Below are 26,484 nucleotides of genomic sequence, written 5' to 3' on the forward strand. Positions count from 1 at the left end.
CCTCGATTGTTGGGGGGGGGGGGGGTAGAACGATTGTTGACGGGAGGGGGGGGGGGAGACGAGACCATGTGCGACTCCTAACACTATGGGCTGGTGGATGTTTCGATTTTTTTTTTTTTTTGCCATGGGCCCCCCCTCTGCCTTGGGCCCCCCTACGACTGCCTCACTTTCCCCCGCAGTCCGTCGGCCCTGATTGCGTCTCCCTCTTCATCTTCACACACATCAAGATCAGGCGTAGGCCTAGATTACAACCTTTTATCATTTTGTTGAACAATATATATTTTAGGAATCCAACAGTGGTTGACTAAAAACACAAAACCTAAAATGGAAGAACCACAATCGAATGATAGCTAGAAAACTGAATTGTCTCTAGGGCACTCTGGTCTGATGCTGATGTCTGTTGTCTTGTTGGGGTAGTGTGCTGTGCAAGCTTGGTCCATCATAAATGTTGAACGTATTAGACCACTAATTACGTTTACTACCCAGGTATACAAAAGGAGTAATAATAAAAATCATATTGATGATCGGTGATGGCAGGTTGGTTTTGGTGAAAAAGCCAGTAATTAAACTTTTGGTTAGAAGTCTTTATATTTCTGTTAGTCTAGTAGCAGTTAGTACTTAGTCTAGTCAGCAAGTCTAGTTGTTCTCAACATCTGTAACTCCTAACTCTTCTTGAACCCCTTATACTCTTTCTTCCTTTCACCCACTCATCCAGTCCTCCTTCCTATCTCTCTCTCCCTTCCTCACTATTTCCTTTTCCATTTCATCTCTCTCTTCTCTCCGCCTCTCTTTCTGTTTTTCTTTCTCTCTTTGTGACTCTGTATCTTCTGGTATCTGCCTCACCCAACAGCAGAATGTTTGTATACTGGATAACCTGAACAAACAAAATAAGTTTAGGAACCCTTCCATAGGAGAATCATGTGGAACATTCAAAACCTTTAATAATTCAGCAGATATTTCCTTCAGAAGATCCGATATTAAAGCATAGATCAAAGCAGTTTGTGTGCATATAAAGCATATAGGCTACAATGTATTCATGTTCATGATGCATTCATTTTAGTAAGGTTACTAGAAAGCGTGTGTAATCTTGTAGGAAAAAAATATAACGTAATTTTGTAAAACGTTGTTAACATCTTTTGTAAACGTGGATATATTTGTAATTAAAACGTTGTGGGTCTCGGTTTCTCCAGCCGCGGGGCAGAGGGGCCGGTCCTCAATCACCAGCAGAGCCAGCGGCCCCGGTGCCAGCCACCGGATAAAAGACCGGGACTACGTGGGCTGGATGGACTTTGGACGGCGCAGCGCGGAGGAGTATGAATACTCACCCTGAAGACGCTTTCTGTGTTCCACCCCTCAATAAAAGAACTAAAAGAAAACGACCCTATCACGATCCAGACATGTTCACCTTGTACCTTACCGAGACGCGTCATCGCAAATGCTTATTCATACAGGCGGGTTAACGCTTAGTATTAGATTGATTTTACTACTGCACTAATGCATCATCAATTTTACATTCTGGAGCGCAGAGAACCAGTTTTAACTAAGAAAGAAATATCAACATCCAAATCAATGTTTTTAACCTACAAGTTGAACTATAGGGATGTATCTAGATTGGACGTAAATTCATGACAGAGCGGCCCAGATAGTAGGCCTACAAATTACCAAACAAGGCCAAGGCTGAGAATAACCAGTGTTAGGCCATGTCTCTATGAGATCGTTGGAGTAATGATTGTTGGAGTGTTGCTATCTAGAAGGTCCACCCATCAGCCATATGGTAAGAATTAATTGAATTCATTATTGTTTTGTATATTTATCAAGGAAATATATACCAAAAAGCAGTAGATGCCATTCTTGCTTTAAAGCTCCACTTCTCTTTTTGTTTAGCATACCACAGAAACCAAAAGTAAAATGAAAGAAAGCTGAATAGGTCCCACAAGTCTTTGAGTTGGGTTGCATAAATTGTCTAGATGATTTTGTCAGCAGTTCAGTTCATCTGAGCAGAAGATATGTCAACCAGGTTATGCTGACATGCCGTTTTGGGGGGGTTTAAATTTACCAAAGCATCAATGATTTTACAGAAGGATGTAAATTGCTGTAATACATCAGCACAGTAGAGAACGACCTCAGGTTGGGCTTTTGTTCACAAACATTCTGATTCCTCTCTGCTGATGTTATCAATAAATAGATTGTTTATTATACCATGCCATAATTGTGACATTAAAATGGGATGTTTTCTTCCCTCGTTCATATTTATAAGTTGTCTGGTTATATAAGACTTATAACCAGACAACTATACCTGTATCTCAAATCATCATCATTTGGGTGAAAAATAAACGCGAAATAATATGAAATAATAAACAAACTCTACTCAAAAACATGAAATGAAATGTAAAAGATCATGTTGAATAAACAGTTAAAGTGTCCGTCTGTGTATTCCTCACTACTTGTTTATTGTGAAAAATGGTCTTTAAAGTTCTGCTTCTTTACCATAAAAACTTCTAAAACTGTTCTTACCACCGAGACCCAACACATGATTCTCCAATCGTCTTAAACACTATTCTATTGAGGTTTGGTTTGAGGTCAGATTAATTGTTCAGAATAGACCAATCAGAGCTCCTCACGGTGATGACATCCCAGTCCTGATGAGGACAGGTGTATGGGGAACAGTGAGTAGGAAAGCTAAAGACAGTTCTCCCTATCTAACCCTAACCGAGTTCTTTATGACTCTGCACTGGGAACACTTTCCATTATATCACCAGATTTTCTTGCTGCAACGATAAAACCTTGTTTGTCCGTGAAGAGATAAACAAAACATTTAAATCATCATAGAACCTGTGCAAATAATCCAAGAATAATCTCATGAGTAAATTAAATGATTACAAAATCTAAATAAGAAACTGTGGTAGAACAAAGTTGACTCAATACAGTTGGTGCCGTATAATTCTTTATTTGTTTTACAATTAATTTACCAACATCACTCCTCCCAACAGCACTCATGTACATAGAAAAACAACAGCTACACATGTATACATTCACACTTTGAAACGTCTTAGAATTCAATCCTGTGTATGCCAATGACAATGTTAAAACTAAAACAAAGTTTTGTCATAATAATTAAGGTACAAAGTTGAGTTTTCCAAATGGACACAAAGTGAATGGAGAGATGATGTCACGTTTGAAAAGTATTAAAATACATGAATCCATCTATAATGAAGGACCTCATTGGGCACAATTACCAATTCAAGATTACACCTGCGAATTATCTAATTTGCCAGTGGCCACTACTCTACTTTCACCTGCACAGGTGTGCTTTATCTACCAAAAACGTATCGTTGTTAATGTTAAATTGAGATGATTAAAAACTCTTCACAAGGTGTGCCTTAAAAAAATATTACTGTTATATGTGTGCCCCATTCATGTCAGAACAGCAAAAGGATAAGCACTAATTAGTAGTGAAATAAAAATACAAACTGCACATGAAGCCATGAGCCTTATAAACACAAACCACGATTCAGACAGGAAAACCTGCAGTATTGCCTTACAAGCCATCGGGTATTCTGTGTTACCTAATTGAAACGCAGGTTTCAGTCACTATTTTAGTGCAATTATTTAAGGGATGCACGAACAGAACATCGTACATCCTTACACACAGTGCAACTCTGACATACATCAGCACATACGTATGTGTATGTATACAAAAGGGAAAAAAAAGAAAGCTTAGAAAAGGAACCCAGAAAGTGGACTGAACATTTGGCACAGGACGAGTGATTGATATACGTTTGTTGTTCTACAAACATTCTATTTATATTCCTCACATGAAAGGTGTGTCGAAGGAACTTTTTTATGTGAACTATATGTGAACGATAATGCCAGGTGGCGCCACAGAAAAACAAACAAACTGGAAATGAATCTCGGCATGAACAGGACGGGAAAACTCACGACTATGGGAGCGCCACAGTGTTTTGGTAATGCTATTGAGAGGTTTTTGGCATCCGTTTGGAGTATGGCTCAGAAATCCAACGTTGATTAAAATAAATACTTGCATTCTCTGGCTAGATAAGGAGGACATTTCGTTTTTTGTTTTATCCTAGGAACAGATGGACATGCATTACATCTGCAAAAAGGGGTTGCCCGACATCTGAAATTAATATCGTTCCGTTTAAGCTCAGCAGATGCCACCGGAAAATAACAAGCAGCCACGTGGCTCAGACATAAAGGTTGGATTTGTCAGCGATGGAATACAACAGGTGAACTGTTTGGACGTATAGTAGAATATATTAATGTTCAGTCTGAAGTAGCCGGTTTACATAGAGACTAGAGGTTCTGCATGGGTTGCAAACTAACTGCTTATTGCTCTCATGTTGGACAAGGTAGTAGACCTTATGTTGTTAGTAGTGTTTGTGTGCATATGCGCGCGTGTGCGTGCGTGCGTGCGTGCGTGCGTGTGTGTGTGTGTGTGTCAGCATAGACATCAAAAGAGAATCCACTATTACTGGTCAGCAAACTATTGCGTCGCATTCATATAATTATAATCTCCACTCGACTATCTCGTAGGACCTATGGAAGATGCAGATTCGTCTCAGAGTTCAATTGGAGCAAAACTAGATTAGAAAATACTCTGAGACCGGTCAGAATACCTGCTACATCTAAATCAATAAAATTCCTCGATTAATTAACCAAAACAGAAACTCTAGCAGTCATTCTCCCGTGACCGAGATGGCCCGATTATTAGATAACTTTATAGGACAAAGATATCACGCTTTAGATTTAAAGTTCCCAACCACAGCCTAAGGAAGAAGTCTTTCATCGGCTTAAATAAATGTACGGGATGTCACCACTCTGCTAATACCAGTTACAACCAATCAGAAGCATTGAGACCACATTGTATTTTCTGTGCCTAACGTTTCATATATTATTGTTAGTTAACACTTAATAATTATCGTAATTATCTTTTCACGTTTATGAATGCAGCAGAGCATAATCACGTGTTTCCATGGTAAGAACAGGTTGGGTATGTCCTTAGTGCATGCTACATAGATGGAAGGTCCTTCCATACCAAGTCTTTGGTCACATTCAGCGAAGACTTAAGAAGTCTCTTTCAAGTACCAGTCATCACTTCACATCGGCTAACTCGTCTTAGCTTACCAAACTAACGAGGCTAAAGCTTGGAATGGCTACACAGTGTGTGTGAGTGTGAGTGTGAGTGTGTGTGTGTGTGTGTGTGTGTGTGTGTTTCAGTGGAAGCGGCCCATGGCTTCCGCTGCCTTCATCCTGACCGCAGCGTCCGGGTCCTGGAGGAGCATCACCAGACCTGGAACAGGACGACACACAGATGATGTACACACCCACACACACACAATGTACACACCCACACACACACAATGTACACACCCACACACACACAATGTACACACCCACACACACACGATGTACACACCCACACACACACAATGTACACACCCACACACACACGATGTACACACCCACACACAGACTATGTACACACCCACACACACATGATATAAAGATCTACACACACACACACATTACATACACACCTACACACACAGTTAAACACCTATTCACAAGCACAGTTATATGCACCTATACACAGTTCAAATAGACACCTACACAGTTATTATACACACCTACATTTATAAACACCTACACACAGTAATAATACACACCGATAGTTATAAACCCCTACACACACCTATACAGACACCTACACACCCACCTTTGGTGACAGTGCTCATGTTGATGTGTGAGAAAAGGTCTTCAGTAAGGTTTCCCAGCAGAAACCCTGATGAACACACACACAAACTTCAGTCTAGGGTTGCAATATTTCACAGCTTTGTATACATTAGGCAACGCAGGTTTATCTATACAGCACCCTTCAAACACAAGGGCCTTCAGAATGCAATCGCTGATAGGAATGCATCGCATTCAAGAAATATTAAAAAGGACAATCAATTAGAGACAAACTTTTAAAGAATAATAAATTATTAAGGCAAGGAAAACCATCTCACCGGCATTTCTATGAACACAAATATCCTACACTTGCACAAATTAGCGCACTTCAGTAGAAAAGTGCAATGCAATGCAAAATAGGAAACAATAAACCCGCCCCCATTGTGAATAAACCCGCCCCTATGCGCATAAACCCGCCCCTTTGAGCATAAACCCGCCCCTTTGCCGTTCCTGGCTTCCGGCCCAGGCTCTGTGCCCCCTCCGCTGGACCCCAGCCAGGGCCCCAGCCAGGACCCCAGCCTGGACCCCAGCCAGGACCCCAGCCAGGACCCCAGCCAGGGCCCCAGCAGGGAGCAGCATCGTACCTATGAACATGGCCGCGCCCGCCCGCACCTCAGCCCAGTGGCTCTTGAAGAACTGCATGACGGAGATGTGGTAGAAGTTCAGCATGCCGGGGAAGTCCTGAATCTGAGGATTATACAATACAAAACAACGCGAAAAGGATTCATCAGCACATCACTCTGTACAGTGTACACCAAGTGTACACTTACCGAATCGTACCGCGAGGAAACCATCACTTCTGGTAGTTGTCCGCCACATTATATCATGTGCAAAACTTTGTAGTTCCAAATGACTCGCGTTGTGGTACTCCGAAGTATTCTGGATTCCGTGTTTGGCTGAAAATCCCAATGTAAGATTTCCAGAAGGTAGACGCTAATCATGTGTACGTGTGTGCAGGTGTGCGTGTGCACAGCTCACCAGGTACTTGGTGAGGTCATTGATGAACTCTCCGTAGTGAAGGCTCTTGTCCTCGTGCAGATGATTCTGGAACATCACCGTGATCTGCTCCGAGCCCACCACCGGAGCACACGTGCGCATCGCATTCTTGCATGCCTGAATGAACACATCAATCATAAAATACATATTTTAAACAAATGCATATTTTTAGAAACGTAGACGTTATCAATCCATAATCTGTCGATTTTTCCCGATCATGCCATTGAATGTTTACGTGAGAAAGAGGGGGAGGAACGTCAACTTTAGGAGTAGGGCGCAGATGGGGACTGTGTTGACTGGGTACCTTGACGACATGCGGGTTGGGGTCCACCAGATGCAGCAGCAGGCTGACCAGGACATTGTGGATCTGGTCTTTGAACACTGCCTCCCCGGAGCCGAACTGGGACAGGTTACCCAGCAGGAGGATGGAAGCACAGCGGATCTCATCGTTCTCCTGCAGGAGGCCGGGAGGGGGTGTTAGGGTGGTGGACGGAGAGGTCATAGTGGGGGAGAGGTTATAGTGGGGGAGAGGTCATAGTGGGGGAGAGGTCATAGTGGGGGAGAGGTTACGGTTGTGGAGAGGTTATAGTGGGGGAGAGGTTACGGTTGTAGAGTGGTTATGAGGGGATTATCCTGTGGCATTGCGGTCTAGCGATCCCTTATGTATGTGTGTGTGTCCATGGTGGTACAATCCAAGAACAATTATTACTTGACTTCATCCATCCAATACATAGAATAAGCTCAGGACATAAACGTACGCTCTCCAGGAAAGGCTTGATCTTCATGAAGATGTAGACCACCAGCAGATGGACGTTCTTCTTGTCCAGGTGGAGCAGGACTTTAGAGAGGCCTGACATGGCCTCCAGTGTGATCCGTTTACCTGGAGGGAGGGTGGAGAAGGAGTTAACAGGGGAAGGAGACGGTCAGTACATGACAACGGATGATGTGAATGGACTGCATTTATAGGAGTGCTTTTTAGACCTGTGGACGCTCTATGCACTTTATAATGAGTGCCTCATATTCAACCAGACATATTCACTCATGCAAACATTCACACAACCGCGGCGCTGTAAACCATTTGAGGGGGCCGAAAGCTCGTATGGAGCAGTTAGGGTTAGGTGTCTTGCTCAGGGACACCTAGAAACTTAGCTTGGAGGAGCTAGGGATCGAACCGACAACCTTCTAGTTGCCAGACAACTGGCAAGTTTCCGATTGCCAGACAACCCGTTCTCCATCTTCTAACGACTTAATTTTCCTTCAACTCCCCTTTATGCTGCCATTATGTCTGCCAAATAGGGCACCCATTTCACTGCTAACCATCTAAAGCTTTATTCTATGTTGATGAGGAGTTTTGTCTTTTTGAGGGGTCAGGAATAGGGCATCGTAGAGTTTTGCTTGTGTAGCACTTAGACTTTAACTGTGATGAATGAGACACAAATGCAATGGGCCTGGCTTACAGAGCAGGTCAACACTTGGAGCTGGAGCTTACCTGGGTCCTCCTTCTCTTCCATCCCCGAGCTCATAGCTGCCAACAGCTCCTTGGCGTATTTATTAACCTGGTGGGGAGAGGAGAGAGCGAGGGGAGGAGAACGGACGTTTAATATGGCAGACTGTTCTACAACTGAATTATCTATGCTTGTTTTCATAAGACATTTACATTTACATTACAACATAAGACTGTTGTTGCTTCCCATAAACTGACAAGACCATTTTACTACAGGCATGGTAAGCCAAAGCATTGTTAATACCTCATTAAACCCCAATTATTTTAGGTTTTCAGGCATGTAATTGATAGTGCCCGGAACTGCTTTTTAATCTGTGGTTTGCTTTGACTGTATTATCCTGAGCCACTTTTAGGTCGTTGGTCGAACTAAATGTTATGCCGCTTTTCCACCGCACATGTAGCTCGACTCGACACGACTCGACACAACACGACTCGACACGGTAGCAGCACGGGTCCTTTTCCACCGCAAATAGTACCTCCTGGACGTGGGCGGGGTCGGCTGCGCGAAAGGGCCGTGACGTATTTTTGTACGCGACGCAAACAACACCTACGCAACCCACACATGGACAGAACCCACGTAACAACAATGGAGGACATCGATAACATTACTATTATTAGCTGGCATGTTGAAGAAGTTGAAGAAGTGGAATATGTTGGCTGCGGCGCTGCTATGGCTGTTACCGGCATGGTTGCCATGTCGCTCTCGTGACTTCGTCACATTCTCTGGCCAATCAGTGGCCGGCCGTCTGCCGACGTCACCTTATAGTATCGGCTCAGCCGCTTGGAACCTAGAGCGAGGCGGTACTAGAAAAAGCAGCCACTTGAGGTACTAGATCGCGGTGGAAACGCAAAAAATGCGAGTCGAGTCGAGTCGTGTCGAGCTGGTACCATGCAGTGGAAAAGCGGCATTAGTCTCCACAGGGAATCACCTATAGGCCATTAGTGGAATTACATGCTAGTCTCGAATGTGAGCCACTTATCGGCCGATAGAGAAACTACATGCTAGTATCGAGTGTAAGCACCTATAGGCCATTAGTAGAACTACATGCTAGCCTCGAATGTCAGCCAACTATAGGCCGTCAGTGGAACTACATGCTAGTTTCTCCTGCCTGGAGAGACTAGCATACAGGCCTGTCATGGCGCCAGCACCTTTTCGGGCGAGCCTGTGGCGATGTTGCCCAGCCCGCGGACGGCAAGCATGCGGACGGTGCAGCAGGGGTCGGAGATCCTCTCCATCATGTTGTTCATCAGCACGTCCATCAGCAGCAGCTCCGTCACCACGTGGTGGTTCAGGAGCTGCACACGCACACGCACACGCACACACAAACACAAACAGTCCCACACACACACACACAGACACACAACACACTGTTAGAAAAACACATAGATCTGCAAAAATCACCAACCTGGCCATATAATGATAATAACAATAAAACTATTAATGATAACAGATTACACTGTGCGATGCAATGCATTATGTTTAAAATGTGAACGTGACCTTATATTCAATATCCAATTGCTTATATTACTCTTGTCACATTGGCACCATAAAGTCTTTGCACGTGTAGAAAGGAGCTGGACAAAAACCCTCCAACTCTCACTCTATTAATATCATATTACCCAAAGGCTCAATGAATTTATGGGTAATTCAAAAAATGATTGGATTGGATCGCAAGTGTGTGCGTACGGGCCTGCGCGCGCGCGTGTGTGTGCGTCACCTCAGAGAAGAAGGCGGTGACGGTGATGCGCTGGCACTCGTAGATGTTGTTGAGGCTGGGACAGAGGCACTCCACGATGGAGGGTAGCCGAGGCCCCGCGTGCCTGGCCATCGCCCTGGAGGAGCCACCCCAGCACCACACAGATGTTAAACACACCGCACCACGGCACTGCGCCTCACCAGATCACTATGGACCGAGCACGGTGGTAATGCAATGCTGGGTTTATGTTCACAAGTGTCTTTCATTGTTAGCTCTATAAAAACAATGTGTGTGTGCGTTTTGGGTGTGTACCTAGCCAGCAGTGTGACAGCAGTCGTGTGTGTGTGTGTGTGTGTGTGTGTGTGTGTGTGTGTGTGTGTGTGTGTGTGTGTGTGTGTGTGTGTGTGTGTGTGTGTGTGCTGACCTGGCCAGCAGCGTGATCCCGGCTGTGTGTGTGTTGGGCTCCTTCATGGCCTCCCAGGCGTGGTCCAGGTCCAGACGCTTCCCCACGTCGTCCAGCAGGGCGCGGGCCAGAAGGATCCGCAGAGCCTCCACCGCTGCCCTGCAGCGCACACGCATGTCATTGTAAAACGGAATACCTTGGCATGTTATCTATAATCGCACCGTTAACATGCTGAGACACTACACGCCCTTCTGTTCCGGACACTGATCATCAAACAGGAAATGTCTGTAGTTTGGATTCTGTCCACCAATGAAACATACAATTGTTTTATAAATGAAACGATAATTGAACAAATGTATTCCCTCTTATCTTGAATTCCTGCCTACCTACGTAGGTCGCTGAGAAATTTGAGCGAAATATCCAGACAGGACCAGGTGCACGCACACACACAGACACACAGACACAGACACACGTTACCCTGATGCACCTATCCAAACATGATCCAAACTAGGTAATGGGGATAATGAAATTATTAAAACTTTGGGATTTTTCACCCTGAATTTTATTTGCAATCATTTGGGGTTTAAGGGACTAAATGAGGGCAACAATCTGTGAAATTGCCCAGTATTGAGTGAGAACACTATTGAGAATCATTGAGGTTAAGGTCTTCACCAGGGCAGTACAGTACAGGCTAGAGAGTCAATGTTCCCGGATCCGTCTCGCAGGCTCACTGAGTACAAATTAAAACCTAGTACACACGAGAACTGACATACCGGGTCATTGCACTGTTCTGCTCAGGTTTTTACTTCTCACTCTGCAATCTCACCCCTGATCGCACACTAATCACTCCTCAAATCACCCTGCCCCCCAGACTGTGGTGGAGAGGTGCTGAACACACACAGGGCGGGGCGAGGTCTGTCACGATGCAGGCATCTGTATCATCAGAATCCATCCTATTAGGTCTTCATCCGCGGTGTCCGGTCCACTGTGGCTGCTGTCTCACCTGAACATCCATCCAGGTATGAATAAAGTTGTATCTATCTGGGCGGTATCGCGGGTTGTCCCGGGACCGGATGAGATGTGTCAAGGTTTCCCTGAGCCGGACACCTAACCCTAAACTGCTCTCGACGAGCTGGCTGTGGCCTCGCATTGGTTGATATCGCCGTCAATGTGTTCAGTGGTGTATGGATTCAGCGTCCCACTCTCAGCATCGACGCAAACATATGCACGCGCCGATTTGTCCCTCCCTCATTAATGTTTATGCTTTTCATTTGGAGCGAGGTTTTCGTTTTATGATGACGTCACAAGTTGAGTGTTCATGAACGGGGTGGACTGACCGCTAAAGGCTTAGTTATGGTTCCACGTTGACGCAACGCAAGGAAGGCTTACGGACCCCTTACGTCCTTGCGGACCCTCCTTGATGCCTGACGTGCGCCTCCCAAAAATGTTAACCTTGCGTCGAGGCATCGCAGCAGCAAGGGCTGTGATTGGTCCGCTTTCTAAAACCTGACGCAGAACCAAAACAGGTTCACGACTGTGTTGACGCGACGGCGTGGTCCTTGCGTTGTGTAAACGTGGAAACCGTAACTAAGCCTTAGGTGATTGGTCGAATGGGTGAATGTGAAGCACACACACAGAGCAGTTCAAGCTTTGAGTGACAAGCGCTGACTCGACACAACGCTACATCAACCCAGCGTGGTCCCTCTCTAGCTAAGAGACCCACCCGGCCACGTGGAACTGGTTGCGGGCGTTCTTGCTGTAGTTGTTGTTGTCGCGGGGGGCCACCACGCCCACGCTGGCCCCCAGGCGCACCACCAGGCAGGAGAAGAGCCGCGGGAACATGGCCACGGCCGGCTCCTGGCTCTGGCCGTTCAGCAGCAGCTCCTTCAGCCCGCACGTCATCTGGGGGGGGGGGACACAAAGCATGACGTCGCCCCGGCTGTGATGACCAGACACCATCACCGTGACAACCAGACATGGGGGGGGTTCCACCAGACGAGAGGCGCATGAGCCCAGAGGTGGACGCGATGGATTCTGTGTTGTTATGTGTCGAGGCCCGGTTGAATTGCTCGTTCACCTTAACTTAACTTTAACGCTTTAACCCTAGCTCTCGTAAAATAGATAGATAGTGATAATGGAATTAAAAAGCACTCTGTTTGGGTTAGGGTATAGCCAACAAGGCACAGAGAATCAGCAGCATTAGACAACTGGACTTAGGTTAGAGATCACAATTTGGCAAAAAGATGACTTAGGCAATTATGCTATGAGGCTAACATTATGCTCCATTTGATTTGAGATATCCTAGCCACTTTATAGTCACAGGTATATTCAATGGATGTTTTGTTGTATATATGTGATGAGAGATAATATCTATTAAGACACTTCTTGACGGCAAAGCATTTGGTTGAACGGCGCATGATTATGGGAGGAGACAGCGGCGGTGTCTACCAAGTTATCTTTAGAGAAACAACAGAATCATCACAGCAGAAAACAACCAACGATTGAGGTTGGATGATGATTAAAAAAAAGGTGAGGGGAGGGACTTACAGCTAAGGGCTGGCCGGTGGCCACCTTGGCGAGGCCTCCTCTCGTCATGGGATCCTTCCGGTCGATGTAGGGCGCCATGACAACCAGCTTCTCCATGGCCATCTCCATGATCTGCCCGGCGATGATGGGGTCCGATCCCAGCGCCATCCACATCTCGCTGTTCCAGCTGGACAGGAAGACAGGAGGAAAGGAAGACAGGAAGACATGAGAACAGAGTCATTCCTCACAGAAAAATGTCCAATTGTATTTCGTCATGGCTCCTCCTTAGATCCACCGCAGCCATGGAGCATCCTGCTTAGTAAGCGTCCTGTTTACTGAGTATTCGGTCGGCTTTTGAGACACTGCGGTCATGACGATGTCAATGGAAGCAGTGTTGCGACGTGTCTAACAAACACGCTCGAACTCACCACTTTCACTCATAAACGATTACATCTTTCTTTGCCCATTGGTTGTTTAATGGCATTGTGAAAGTGAACCTTATGAAACCGTCAGCGTTGAGGATAAAGACACTCGATCCAACCAATGTCTTAGTTGGTTCACAGTGTGTGTTTCTAACCAGCAGCGTTTGAGGTTTTCCTAAAGTGACCTTCAGTCTGATCTGTGAGAAAACTGAATGTTGCAATACATAGAATAACAATTTGGTTTAACAAAAAATAAATAAGAGGAGGTGGAACCATATGAATAGTTCCCTCTACAGAAGCTACCTGAATCCTAAACGTACTGCACCGATATAGAAGTAAGGTTGCATAAATGTTGTTACCTGTCGAAAGGAAGCGGCTGGATGACCAGGGTGTTGAAGACCGCCTGTAGATGCTGAGTGGCCAGGATCAGAACGGTCTGTCCCACCGCCACTCTCACCTGGGGGGGGATTGGTCCGTTCGAACATCAGTCAAAAGCCATTCATCAACAACTAACAACTCACTGATCATTTGAACGCTGGTCTGTGCTCACCTGCTCCTCTGTGATGCTCTGCAGTCGTAGGTGGAGCACCTCCAGCATCTCTGGTACCTGGTACACACACACACACACACACACACACACACACACACACACACACACACACACACACACACACACACACACACACACACACACACACACACACACACACACACACACACACACACACACACACAGTCCATAAAACAGGTGGTATTTCTTTACACATTAATTCGAGCTAACAGGACTTGGGCCACAGGGCCAGGACATAGATTGGCTGATCATCCCAAAAGTGAGCCTGAATGTGAATGAATGAATGAATGCATGCGCGCGTGCGTGCGCGTGTACGTTTGCGATAATGTCTGTGCTTGTGCGAGTCGTACCAGGTCCTGTAGGCCGGCCCCCCTGTTCTTCAGCAGCGTGTTGAGTATGACGGAAGAGGCCCTGCAGCAGTTGGTCTGGCTGTCAACCAGGCCCTCGAACAGCATGAACACCAGCGTGGACAGCTGCTGCTGGGGGAGCCGCTTGCTTATCACCTGCCCCCCCCCCCCAAAACACAGCCGGAGGCCGTCAAACACATGTAAACCACAACAAGCACAATCTAGCTTATCCTCAGTCTCCTCTTCGAAACAAACATATGTACCTGCTGATTTGTCTCTCCCTCGTTTATGTTTAACTTTTTAATTTGGATTGAGTTTGTTTTAGTTTTATGATGGCGTCACAAGTTGAGTGTTCACGGTCATGGACGGACTGGCTGATAAGTCTCAGCAAAAACATGGGCAGTCTTCACTGTGGTGAACCGTTGGTCATGGAGTTACTTTTGGGCAATAGGAGTCCTGTGATGTGATTGGCCGCAATGAGAGTCAGAACGTGAGAAAGTGAGGGTTTCTGGATTTCTACACAGAAATTCAAATTCTTCCCCTGTATTCCTTTTGTTCAAAAAGACTTAATAAACTTTAGTCTTTCCAGTTTTATGTTAAACTTTGATTGAGGTCAAACATACAAACAGTTTTGTATTTTACTGAATCCTTTTTCTCCCTCCAAATGTTAAATTGTAAATATCTAAAGTTGCAAATAAACTCCTGCACTCTTGTCAAAAATCCATACATTAACAATATGTTAGCTAACAAAGCATATAGAAAGGGTACACACTAATAAAAAAAGGGTGTTAATTAAGCATATATAAAAAAGGTAAACACCAATAATAACTAGGGGCACTGGGTCTGACCTTGGTGAGCTCAGAGCAGGTCTTGTATAGGACAGCGTTGTCCGGGTTCTCCAGAACACATCTCATAAGCAGCAGACTCTCTACTGACTCGTCCCGGTAGTCGTGGGCAAAGCCTGGGTGGAGGAAACCAAGTGAACCACTTAAAACATGTACGGTGTGGGTTGAGGCTTCATGCATAACCTTGTCTACATCGACTGGGTTAAACCCATGACAGAGGAGGTGAGTAACTCCACTGGATTAACTCTACTGCTGCTGTAACTCTTAACTCAAACAAACAGTCAAAACATAATGTAGACTACGGTTTCAATGTCCGTGGTCTAAAATGTAAATTACAACAATTTCCAACAAAAGAAGTAATTACTTTGTAGAAAATGTATTAATTTCTATTTTTACGACACATTTTGCCAAATCAACTGAGAAAGAAGATAGAAGAAGGCGAAAACAATGAAACCACTGGTGAATACGAGTTTAGCAGCATTAAAAAAGAGAAGAAAATTGGATTTCAAGCGCTCTGAATTATACAGGAAAGTAGGTTATTACGGGTTATCATAGTGCTATATAAATAAATAAAATATAAATATAATTATAAATACAATAAAGTTACAGGGAATTCAACCACTTTCATAACGTCACACAGTTGACGACTCTACACTAGCACGGCGGCCACAGAATCCGTTCTCACGACGGCGGGAGGGCCGCGAGGCGGACAGGAAGTGGGCGTACCTTCGTAGCGCAGCTGTATGTTGAGCATCGTGTGCACGGCGCTGATGGCGGCGAGGCGCACGGCGGGGTGGGGGTCCGAACAGCGGGGGGCCAGCCTGCCCAGCAGGGCCCCCAGGTTGTGGAAGGACACCATGTTCTGACATCGGACCGCACGCAAAAGGAGTGTTCGTTATTCAAATTCAAAGTTCAAAAGCTTTATTTGTCCATATGAGAAATTTGTCTTTGATTGAAGGCAGTCTGTTCGCCCTGGTTGTGTGTATCTGGTGCTTGTGTCAGATGCAAGATGTGTGTGTGTGAATTGCCTTGGGTATGAAGGATTTTGTATAGAGAGATTTTTTTGGCCAGAGGCACTCTGTATCTTCTGCCTGATGGAGGCAGCTCAAAACAGCAGTGGATTATTAGGATAATCCACTGTATTGTAGGATATGATTAACAAATATTTTCAAATATTATTCGAATACTCCTCAGCGAATATTGAATAGTATTTTTGCCAGAAATGAACAACCCTATTAGAAGGCTGATGGATGTCTTGAGCGCTGTCGTCTCCTCCTTCCGACATGATTGCTTTTATTAGCGGTTTATTTGTTTTGATTAGCGAACAAAGCGGGACATTTTGCGATGAAAAAAATGTCCCGAATTTGAGATCTCAATCATGGGATATTGCCCAATAACCCGAGATAGCGAACCAATAAATTGCGGCATCTTAGGAGGTTCACGTGTAGCATATACTAATAAGCGATATGTTGTCGGTAACTATTATGAAATGAAGGCACGTGATATGAAAGGTCAGTTACTGAATGCTAGGGACATAGTATATTAATGAAATTATTAACCGGAGCAACGAAATACAGTATTGATTTCAAACACTCTGATCAAATGAATGGCGGTTGCTTGTTGTTTCAAGCTCAACCCACTGAACTAGGCGTAACAAAATAGGGATTGTGATACAGCGATATTGTAAATACTAATGCATGCTTGTGTGTGTGCTCACCTTCACAGTGAGTTTCTCAAGGTAGAAGTCCAGTATGTGCGCGGTGGTGCAGACAGCTCTCTCTCTCTCGTGGTCTTGGGCTGAGCTCAGCCAGGACTCAATGTGCTGCCAAAGACAATAATAATCATGAACAGTAAATAAAAAACTGCAGGCAATCATTTCACACCTTCTTTTTCCCTTCAGGGAAGGTTATAGGATTCATTTGAATATCATGATTCTTTGCTTCGCAATACTTTTATTGACAGGTTGATTAAAAAAAAAAAAAGGTTAACATTTGTTCACAAGTTAAGCCAAAAACCTCAATATTATCTGAGTGGAAGCTAATTAATGGTGTATTCACCTATATATACCACACAAAAGATAACAGCACACAAAAATTTGCCACTATATCTAAATACATCTCACTGGCACTCAAAAACCCGCCCCACCTTGAAGACACTCTGCAGGTTGTCAGGTGAGGGCTCTTTCACCAAGACACTCTTTAGCAGCTCCTGCAGGCTGGCCATGGTGTCCCTGTATAACGCCTGAACAGAAATCACAAGCTCATCATCATCCGCTTATCCGGGGTCGGGTCACGGGGGGAGCAGCTCAAGCAGGGGGCCCCAGACTTCCCTTTCCCGGGCCACATTGACCAGCTCTGACGGGGGGATCCCGAGGCGTTCCCAGGCCAGTGTTGAGATATAATCTCTCCACCTAGTCCTGGGTCTTCCCCGAGGTCTCCTCCCCACTGGACGTGCCTGAAACACCTCCCAAGGGAGGCGCCCAGTGGGCATCCTTGCCAGATGCCCGAACCACCTCAGCTGACTCCTTTCTTAGTAAAGGAGCAGCGGCTCTAATCCGAGTTCCTCACGGATGGCTGAGCTTCTCACCCTATCCCTAAGGGAGACGCCAACCACCCTTCTGAGAAAACTCATCTCGGCCGCTTGTACCCGCGATCTCGTCTTTCGGTCATCACCCAACCCTCATGACCATAGGTGAGGATAGGAACGAAGATCGACCGGTAGATCGAGAGCTTTGCCTTGCGGCTCAGCTCTCTTTTCGTAACAACGGTGCGGTAAAGCGAACGCAATACCGCCCCCGCTGCTCCGATTCTCCGACCAATCTCACGCTCCATAGTACCCTCACTCGCGAACAAGACCCCGAGGTACTTGAACTCCTTCACTTGGGCTAAGGACTCATTTCCTACCCGGAGTAAGCAATCCACCGGTTTCCTGCTAAGAGTCATGGCCTCAGATTTAGCGGTGCTGATCCTCATCCCAGCGAGTTACAATATATTGGTTCGATAATTATAATGGCAATGTCAATTTGATGCATCTCCAAGTACTACGGGGTGTCAAGGTTCATCATAACTCAACTCTGGTCAAATAACGATGTTAAGATCTGTCTAGGAGGACAACAAAAATATGGCACTCGACTTTTAAACCAAACCAGGGTCTACAGCTCAGAGAGGACAATCCCATGTCACTATTTCATTCATAAAGCCAGTAAACACCAATAGAGGATGCCATGTTTAAGGTGAAGCTCGGTGGATGGATCATTAAGTAGTTAACAAGTTCAGAGTTCATAAAGGTAAGACAGACCCCCCCACGCCCTCTCACCTCTCTCTGCTTGGGTTCCATGACCTCCTCGTCCTTGGTCTTCTCGGGGGTGTGTGTGACGGGGGGCAGGGCGAAGGCGCTGCCCACACACACCTTCAGCAGGTCAAAGCCCTCGGTCTCACTCAGCGGGGGGTCCAGGGGTCTGGAGCGGGGTGGTGTCAAGGGGCTCAATGCGGCAGAGGAATTCTAGAGCTAATCCTGCTCTTTTGGGGGGGGGGGGGGGGGGGGGGGTTGTTGCATTGACCTGCGTACTACGGTGACGGTTTCGGGGCGCCCTGGCGATTGCTCCCGCGCCCCCTCCCTTCTCCGTTAGTTTCGTATATTTTAATTTACTAATTGAGGGCGCCACCCGAGGGTGCCCCCAACGCATTTGCCGCCCTAGGCAGTCGCCTAGGTCGCCTATGCCGAGCGCCGGCCCTGATTGAAGTACATGGCGTGAATTTAGCCATGACTCGTCAAGATTGGACCGCTTCCGGCGTTACCAGCAGTACACGATACCGTGATTTTATCCTTAAGTTCTTATATATAGTTAACACCGGAAACAACATTGCATCATCGTGACTCCCTATTCCGTATATGTATGGTATCAAGGTATCAAGGTATATGTCAGATCATGACTGACAGCCAGCTTGTCAGGAGCAGTGGGGTGAAGCGTCTTGCTCAGGGACATCTCGACACTCAGCTAGGAGGCGCCGGGGATCAGGCTAGTAACCTTCCACTTACAAGTCCACCCGCTCTACCTCCTGAGCTAAGCCGAACCCTTGATGGGTGTCCTACTGGTTTTAGGCTTTTCTTTATGGGAGGTTAGAACAACTTAGCCCACACTTAAAAACAAACAATCTTAGGGTCTGATGGCCAAGGATACATGAGGTTGGCGCAGGTGGACATCACTAGATGGCGTACTGGCGTCTTCATGGCGTCGGCTGGCTCTGCCTTGATAAAGTCCTGATCACAGACAGAGTACAGACACAGGTAGGAGTCAGTCCTGTTGTCACATGTCCTACAGCCTCACCAGTCCCATGCATGGCACGACTCAGCAGTAGGAGGCGGCCAATTGGACCTGCTACACATGGAACGTTGAACGTTGTAAATTCAACGTCAGTTTAGCAATACAGACAATACAAAACTGAGAAGGCACAAAATAGTATACCGTAGTGACCAGACATCTGGTCAATAAGGTATACTATTTTGTGCCTTCTCAGTTTTGCTGAATTCAGTTTAGCAGAGCTGTACAGATCAACCTTAAAAGGCATACGTTTCAATTCAATGGAGACCAACTTTTAAGAGTAACCAAGTGGTAAAATCAAACAACAAGGATGGCAACAACTCTGGCCCGGTCCTGTGGTTGTGGTTTCAGATCAAAACGGAATGCCTTTTTATGCCTTGTTATAACTTGTAATACATTGCTACAAAATTCAGGAAATAAGAAACATCAAGTGAAACCGATGTGGTGGTTTTGAGGGAAATAGAAGAGGAAGGGAGAAATTATCTTTTTGTTTTTACTAACCATCATGACAGAAATAAGGTCGTGTTTGCGGGTGAAGACGTAGCCTTGCCTCTTCACACACTCACTGATGGCTCTGGCTATCAGTCCAACACTCTGGATCAAACTGAGCTTCATGGTCAGGTCCTGAATTAAAAACACACACATCCACACACACACACACACGCACACAAACCAAAAAAAGAATGAACGAGCAACTTGTTTCATTTTAAGATAGGGTTAATAAAAGCAGAGAAAACTGATTTTTTGTTTTTTAGTGATGCATAGAAGTCTAACCAGTGCGTCCAACCAAGCACACTACAGCCCCATTCTAGTGTGCAGAACTATGAAGCGACATCATCAATGCATCAAAACCACAACAATACAAGACAGAAAATCAATCAAAACAAATCTATCGGTCAGCCAGTATGTCGATTGATTGTCCATTCCTAGGGATGGAGGAAGAGGCTCAAATCAAGAGTTGTGAAGTGTGGAAAGCAGCTCAGGTCAAAGTTGAAACACACCTCCCGGCTGTCATGAAAGAGGCGGGACAGAGAGTCGGGCACGGTCAGACTTCTAGACTACAGGCGGTTAGGATTCAGTCACAGCAAGTCACACCCAGGCCAGTCGGCTTAGAACAATCCTGTTGATTATCATCATTCACATCAATGTTGACATCCACTTTTGATTATCATTGCAATCTCAGACAGAAACAGCCTCCCAGGTTAACATTAGTGGGTCAAAATGAAAAAAATATTTGTTAAACCAGACTGATCAGAAACACAAGTTGTGAATGGGAGTCTGTAGAAAGCTGCTGAAATACGGGAAAATGCTTTAAATATGCGCCACCAAAGCAAGAAAATAACGAAATTTGCCCAAGGGTGCTGCAGTTAGAGATATTAAAGTGAGGAGAAAGTTGGGTAATTTAATTGTAGCCATAATCTTCCCCAGTAGGAAGACTTTTATAATACGTTTAAGCGGGGCCAATCTCCAGAGTTTAATTTTGAAATATGGGGTAAACGACATTCAAATTGATGAGAATAGAGCCAGACAGCGAATAAGAGAGAAACGGTGAAGAAGCAAGGGAAATAACACAGGCAATTAACTCTGAGAAAGACAAATATTCCACACGAGTGAGGGAGACGAAAGAGAGAGGTCAGTGGGTTCCCTCTGGTAACAATACCTTGTTCTCTACTTTAATCCCAAGAACCTGTGTGGAGGTAATATCATGGTCATTTTACATCATGTGGTGAGCTCATTCAGTCCCCAAGTAGTCTTCCACAAAGAAGGAGCATGGTCTGAATTAAGAGATGGCTCAATCACTGAGCTGTATTATCAATTCCTTCTTGTTCAGTTGTAGATTTGAGGTTGCTTTTTATATTTATAATTAATATGAATATAAATAGATCAATGAAATTGAACAATTATGAGACATGGGTCTTTCTGTTATATTTGAACGGGCCATTAGTTAAGTTAATATAACTTGAGGAATATCTACAATAACCACTCAGCCCAGTAAGCATTAAACATTTGCTTGATTTCACAGCCATTAATTACGTTGTAAATTGTTGAATAGAAATTGAGTGAAATCACAACATTTGACAGTGGGTCGAATATTGAATGAAATTGAATAAAAAAGTACTTGAGTTTGTTTTTTTTGTGAGGTCCCATGGAGGCATTCACTTTTTTGGAACCAAACCAGCAGAGTAGTGTTACAGAGCGACTCCGCCCAGTGAAGCCAGTTGACCTTTGACCTGCGGCGACATTACCTTGGTGTTGAAGTGCTTGCTGATGAGGCGCAGGATGTCGTGGTCGATGCGCTTGAGGATCTGCTCTGGCGGTGCGTTGAGGGCCACCTGGCCGTAGCACAGGATCAGGGTGCTCTTCACCTTGTCTGCCTCCAGGTCACTACGGTCCTGGGGGAGAGGAGGGAGAGAAATGAGGAGGGAGGCGAGGCGAGGCGAGGCGAGGCGAGGCGAGGCGAGAGAGAGAGAGAGAGAGAGAGAGAGAGAGAGAGAGAGAGAGAGAGAGAGAGAGAGAGAGAGAGGAAACGTTGAGGATGCCAGCAGGCAAGCTCTTGGTGATGTTGTTTCACTTAAGACCAATATTGTGTTCATGGATTGAAATTGGGTATTTATTTGGGTTATTCAGATTTGACAGATGTGGACAATGTTTAATTCATCTGCACAAGATAGATGTAAAATGTATTTTACACGCACACTTTCGTCTGAATATATGTCTATATACATGTCTATGTATGTGTTCATATGCTCACACTTTACTGCAAAAGAAATACAAAGGAAGTGTGCAGTGTATAAGGGCTTCAGTCACACACAGGTGAGCAGGGATTCACCGAGGGATGCCGTGTCTTACCTTGAGCAGGTTGAAGATGCTGGGGGACTTCTTGAAGGCGTCCGACTTGCCAAACTCCTCCAGCTTGGCCAGCGTGCCCTCCAGGTGGCTGTGGGCACACAGGCCCACGCTCAAGGCCACGCCCTGCCACACCCAGAACAAATAATAAACCAACCTTAGGATTAGAGGTTCTCCCATCTACTGCTGTTTTCAAACGTTTGGTGTTTCCTCCCACCACATCAAATTGCAGCAGTTTTTTTGTTTTTTATTTATATTTATTTTATTTGTTTTGCTCATTTTATTTGTCATTTCTGTTTGACTGAGATAACTTAAAAAATAATAATTGCAGCGTGCTTTGGCCGTAAGAGACAAAGGGTCACGTATCGGTCAGTCTTATAGGTCAGTGATGTTCAACTAGTCACGTATCGGTCAGTCTTATAGGTCAGTGATGTACAACTAGTCACGTGTCGGTCAGTCTTATAGGTCAGTGATGTTCAACTAGTCACGTATCTGTCAGTCTTATAGGTCAGTGATGTTCAACTAGTCACGTGTTGGTCAGTCTTATAGGTCAGTGATGTTCAACTAGTCACGTGTCGGTCAGTCATATAGGTCAGTGATAATCAACCAGTCTTGTATAGGTCAGTCGTATAGGTCAGTGTACTACAATCAGTCATATAGGTCAGTGAACTACAACCAGTCATATAGGTCAGTGAACTACAACCAGTCGTATAGGTCAGTGGTATACAGCCAGTCCCGTATAGGTCAGTCCTAACGGTCAGTGGTATTGGTTGGACCTCTCTCTCGATGGCGTCGCTGTGCCGGGCGGTCAGGAGGATCTCCTGCAGCTGTTTCTTCACCACCTCCTTGTTGTGGCACTCCTGCAGCATGACTCCGACACAGCGGTAGAGGAAGCTCTGGGAGACGACAGGAAAGATAATGTTTAGGCCTTGTTTCTCCACTGACACTTGGCCTTGTTTACATTGCATGACATTACATGACGTGAGGATGTTTGTGACATATGTGCAACAATGACGATGATTTCGTTTGTGTATAATCCCTGCTGCGTCTTTAATTTGAAACCGAAATTATTCTGTCTGTTCTATTTTCTCTATATAAAAAAAAAAAAAAAAGGATGGAGCGCCTTAAAGATTGCATCAATGATCATTGTAAGCTGTGTATATAAATGTGACTCCAAATAAAAATAATAATAATCATGAAAATTGTTTCGCGCTAAAGTGATCTGTTTCTTTTCATTCATAGATGTGTATAATGGGTTATATCCCCCAGATAAAAGGATGTTACTAAATAAATAAGAGATGCTAAGGTTAGGGTATGGTTGGCATGGGCGGGGTCGACAATGTGAATCCACTGACGTACCTTCTCCTCTAAAGCATTGTTATAGGTGGAGAGGTAGCGCGTTGCCTCGGCAACCAGCTGACACACCCACTTGCTGTCGTCTATCGTCACCAGGGTTTTAGACAGCAGCTGGAGCCAAACATATCAAGAGGGGTGACATCCAACAACCGTTTAAACATGAACAAGTGAGGCGATTCATTCGTTTCCAAATTGCAGCCTAATGAATGTTAGATGAACACTGAAAACCCTACCTTGAGCAGTTTGTCTTCAAATGGTTTCTGTTCCAGGCTATCCACAGTTGATTCTAGGGTGAAAAAGCGCAAGAGATGCAGTCATAGTGAATGAAGTAGAAAGCCATATTATACAGCATTGGCATCGGGGTTGGGTTTAGGGTTAGTGAACCCCATTAAATAAAGTAAAAACAAAAACCTTAATCAACATGAACACCATTAGAAGTCATGAACAACATTACTAAATGATGACTAGAAACAACAGTTAAAGCTTAATACTGCATTAACTAATGTTTCCAATAATAAATGGAAAAAGAATGGCACAACCTCCACAATAAAGAAATGTTCTAATGTGAACATGGTAAATGGACTGCATTTATACAGTATATTATCCAAAGCGCTTAACAATATTGCCTGAAATTCACCCATTCATGCACACTTTCACATTCACATTCAATCCCCGGAGATGCCGGGGATCGAACTAGCAACCTTGCGGTTACCAGCCAACCCGCTCTACCTCCTGAGCTACTGCTGCCCCGTTTAACACATCATCCTCTCTGGACTCCATACTAAAGGGCTGATTACGGTCCCACGTTCCGGCAACGCAAAGGGGTTACGGACCCCTTACGTCCTTGCGGTGCGGACCCTCCTTGCTGCCGTCGCAAGAGCCTGACGTGCGCCTCCCAAAAATGTTCACCTTCCGTCGAGGCTGCGCAGCAGCAAGGGCTGTGATTGGTCGGCTTACTAAAACCCGACGCAGAACCATAAAGTCTCTGTGTGTCTGCGTGGTCATTGCGTTGTGGGAACGTGGGACCATAATCAGACCTTGATGCTATAACCCAGTCACCCTCTCCAGGTGTCAGGCTGATGCTATAGCCCAGTCACCCTCTCCAGGTGTCAGGCTGATGCTATAACCCAGTCATCCTCTCTAGGTGTCAGGCTGATGCTATAGCCCAGTCATCCTCTCTAGGTGTCAGGCTGATGCTATAACCCAGTCACCCTCTCCAGGTGTCAGGCTGATGCTATAGCCCAGTCACCCTCTCCAGGTGTCAGGCTGATGCTATAACCCAGTCATCCTCTCTAGGTGTCAGGCTGATGCTATAGCCCAGTCATCCTCTCTAGGTGTCAGGCTGATGCTATAACCCAGTCACCCTCTCTAGGTGTCTGGCTGATGCTATAACCCAGTCACCCTCTCTAGGTGTCTGGCTGATGCCCAGGCGTCCTCACCCTCCAGGAGAGCCACCAGCGGGGGGATCTCCTTCTCCCACAGCACGTCCAGGTCGGGGTGGATGTTGAGGCTGAGGACGTTGAGCAGGGAGAGAGACGGAGCGCCGTGGCCCCGGCTGCCGAACGGGAACGCCGCATTCACCTGGAGCGGGAGCACGTGCACACACACACACACACACACACACACACACACACACACACACACACACACACACACACACACACACACACACACACACACACACACACACACACACACACACACACACACACACACACACACACAATTTTTCCTCAAATGAGTCCCGAGGGGTGTTTTACCTTTTATGCAGAACAGTGTCTGGTGTGCATCAAAGTTAAATTGCCTTTGGAGGCAGACCAGACACTGAACTGCTTCAAAGTCATGCAGAACAGTGTCTGGTTCATTATTGGCTCATGTCTTGGGAGTTTATTTCTAAAGAGGCTGTACGTTGTTGGACTAAAGATTCATGGCAAAATGAAAAGTTTTAGAGGTCTCAATTGCTCAAAAAGCTCATGCCAACTTGCCAATGCCTACAATGGACCCACCAGTGCGTCAAACCCTCAGTTCACCTTCATTTAAAAGGTTACCAAAAGATGCACATGACATCCTACGCTAGGGTGTAGGATGCCACCAGTATGGGTCTGAACTGGTATTCAACAGCAGTATAGTCTGGACTCACCCACAGCCTGATCATCAGAGTCTGCGGCGATGGTAAGTTAGCTGGGGGACAAAAAGGACGACAGATATTCACCTTCAATACAGAAATATGTAGCTTAAATTTAGAACAACAATGGTGTCTTTGGCATATTCTGATTTTTGTGATACATACTCGATGTGTGTGAACTAATGATTTAAAAAGGGACTGGCACCATCTAATGGTTAAATACTGTAAATGCTACACTGATCTCAGTACTAAGAGAATAACACCTCTCCCTAGATTATATAATACAGCCATCAATCTAAAGTGAAAGTACAACGGCTGGATGGATCAAGGCCTTCAATAGCTAATCCGACCATAAATTAGTGGTGATACTTACAATATATATGTAATATATATATATATACAATCCCTAGAACATTAACAAAAGCAATTCACTGTGTACGAAATATTGAAAATATTTCTGACATCCCCAATGTATTTTTATCGGTCCTGTACTAGGAGCACCTTGCTGTGTGAAGTCTATGTTGAAGGTGGCCTCCTTGTTGCTCCGCTTCTTGCTGCCCAGTACGATCAGACTCCGACACAGAGGGGTGGTTGCGTTGCTGAACTGAGGCGGGGTCAGGTAGTACAGCAGCATGGGCCACAGCACCTGCGGACAGAAGAAACCCCATGTGAAACACTACAGGTTAAACCTGACTTCCTGACAAGTGCCGTCCTACAGAACCCATTCATCTCCCGTGACATCCAAGCATCGGGTCGTAGAACTCCTCACCACC

The 26,484-nt window shown here is 45.4% G+C and overlaps 2 protein-coding genes across 4 annotated transcripts in view; one reads left to right on the forward strand and one right to left on the reverse strand.

Annotated features, from left to right (window-relative positions):
• Window positions 1-1,707, forward strand: part of LOC130392306 (cholecystokinin-like) — a 6,000-nt gene extending 4,293 nt beyond the window's left edge. For both annotated transcript variants that reach the window (XM_056602797.1, XM_056602798.1), the window contains exon 4: window positions 1,191-1,707. In XM_056602797.1, coding sequence (XP_056458772.1) covers window positions 1,191-1,330 — 140 coding nt within the window. In that variant the 3' untranslated portion in view covers window positions 1,331-1,707. The remainder of the gene's footprint in view (window positions 1-1,190) is intronic.
• Window positions 1,708-2,312: 605 nt separating this feature from the next.
• Window positions 2,313-26,484, reverse strand: part of mroh1 (maestro heat-like repeat family member 1) — a 37,963-nt gene continuing 13,791 nt past the window's right edge. Inside the window, exons 15-45 of one of the 2 annotated variants that reach the window (XM_056601617.1) lie at window positions 26,213-26,357; window positions 25,727-25,767; window positions 25,026-25,167; window positions 23,820-23,872; window positions 23,590-23,697; window positions 23,007-23,126; window positions 22,234-22,356; window positions 21,630-21,776; window positions 21,044-21,070; window positions 19,885-20,007; window positions 19,243-19,322; window positions 18,378-18,519; window positions 17,208-17,303; window positions 16,780-16,884; window positions 15,789-15,924; window positions 15,066-15,178; window positions 14,221-14,373; window positions 13,850-13,906; window positions 13,659-13,756; window positions 12,899-13,064; window positions 12,075-12,253; window positions 10,373-10,510; window positions 9,970-10,084; window positions 9,401-9,547; window positions 8,237-8,303; window positions 7,506-7,627; window positions 7,052-7,201; window positions 6,730-6,864; window positions 6,336-6,438; window positions 5,738-5,803; window positions 2,313-5,311 (exon numbers count right to left, since the gene is read on the reverse strand). In XM_056601617.1, coding sequence (XP_056457592.1) covers window positions 5,235-5,311; window positions 5,738-5,803; window positions 6,336-6,438; window positions 6,730-6,864; window positions 7,052-7,201; window positions 7,506-7,627; window positions 8,237-8,303; window positions 9,401-9,547; window positions 9,970-10,084; window positions 10,373-10,510; window positions 12,075-12,253; window positions 12,899-13,064; window positions 13,659-13,756; window positions 13,850-13,906; window positions 14,221-14,373; window positions 15,066-15,178; window positions 15,789-15,924; window positions 16,780-16,884; window positions 17,208-17,303; window positions 18,378-18,519; window positions 19,243-19,322; window positions 19,885-20,007; window positions 21,044-21,070; window positions 21,630-21,776; window positions 22,234-22,356; window positions 23,007-23,126; window positions 23,590-23,697; window positions 23,820-23,872; window positions 25,026-25,167; window positions 25,727-25,767; window positions 26,213-26,357 — 3,474 coding nt within the window. In that variant the 3' untranslated portion in view covers window positions 2,313-5,234. The remainder of the gene's footprint in view (window positions 5,312-5,737; window positions 5,804-6,335; window positions 6,439-6,729; window positions 6,865-7,051; window positions 7,202-7,505; window positions 7,628-8,236; window positions 8,304-9,400; window positions 9,548-9,969; window positions 10,085-10,372; window positions 10,511-12,074; window positions 12,254-12,898; window positions 13,065-13,658; window positions 13,757-13,849; window positions 13,907-14,220; window positions 14,374-15,065; window positions 15,179-15,788; window positions 15,925-16,779; window positions 16,885-17,207; window positions 17,304-18,377; window positions 18,520-19,242; window positions 19,323-19,884; window positions 20,008-21,043; window positions 21,071-21,629; window positions 21,777-22,233; window positions 22,357-23,006; window positions 23,127-23,589; window positions 23,698-23,819; window positions 23,873-25,025; window positions 25,168-25,726; window positions 25,768-26,212; window positions 26,358-26,484) is intronic. The other variant, XM_056601618.1, reaches the window with a different exon arrangement.

Source organism: Gadus chalcogrammus, chromosome 11, assembly GCF_026213295.1.
Source record: "Gadus chalcogrammus isolate NIFS_2021 chromosome 11, NIFS_Gcha_1.0, whole genome shotgun sequence".
Taxonomy (NCBI): domain Eukaryota; kingdom Metazoa; phylum Chordata; class Actinopteri; order Gadiformes; family Gadidae; genus Gadus; species Gadus chalcogrammus.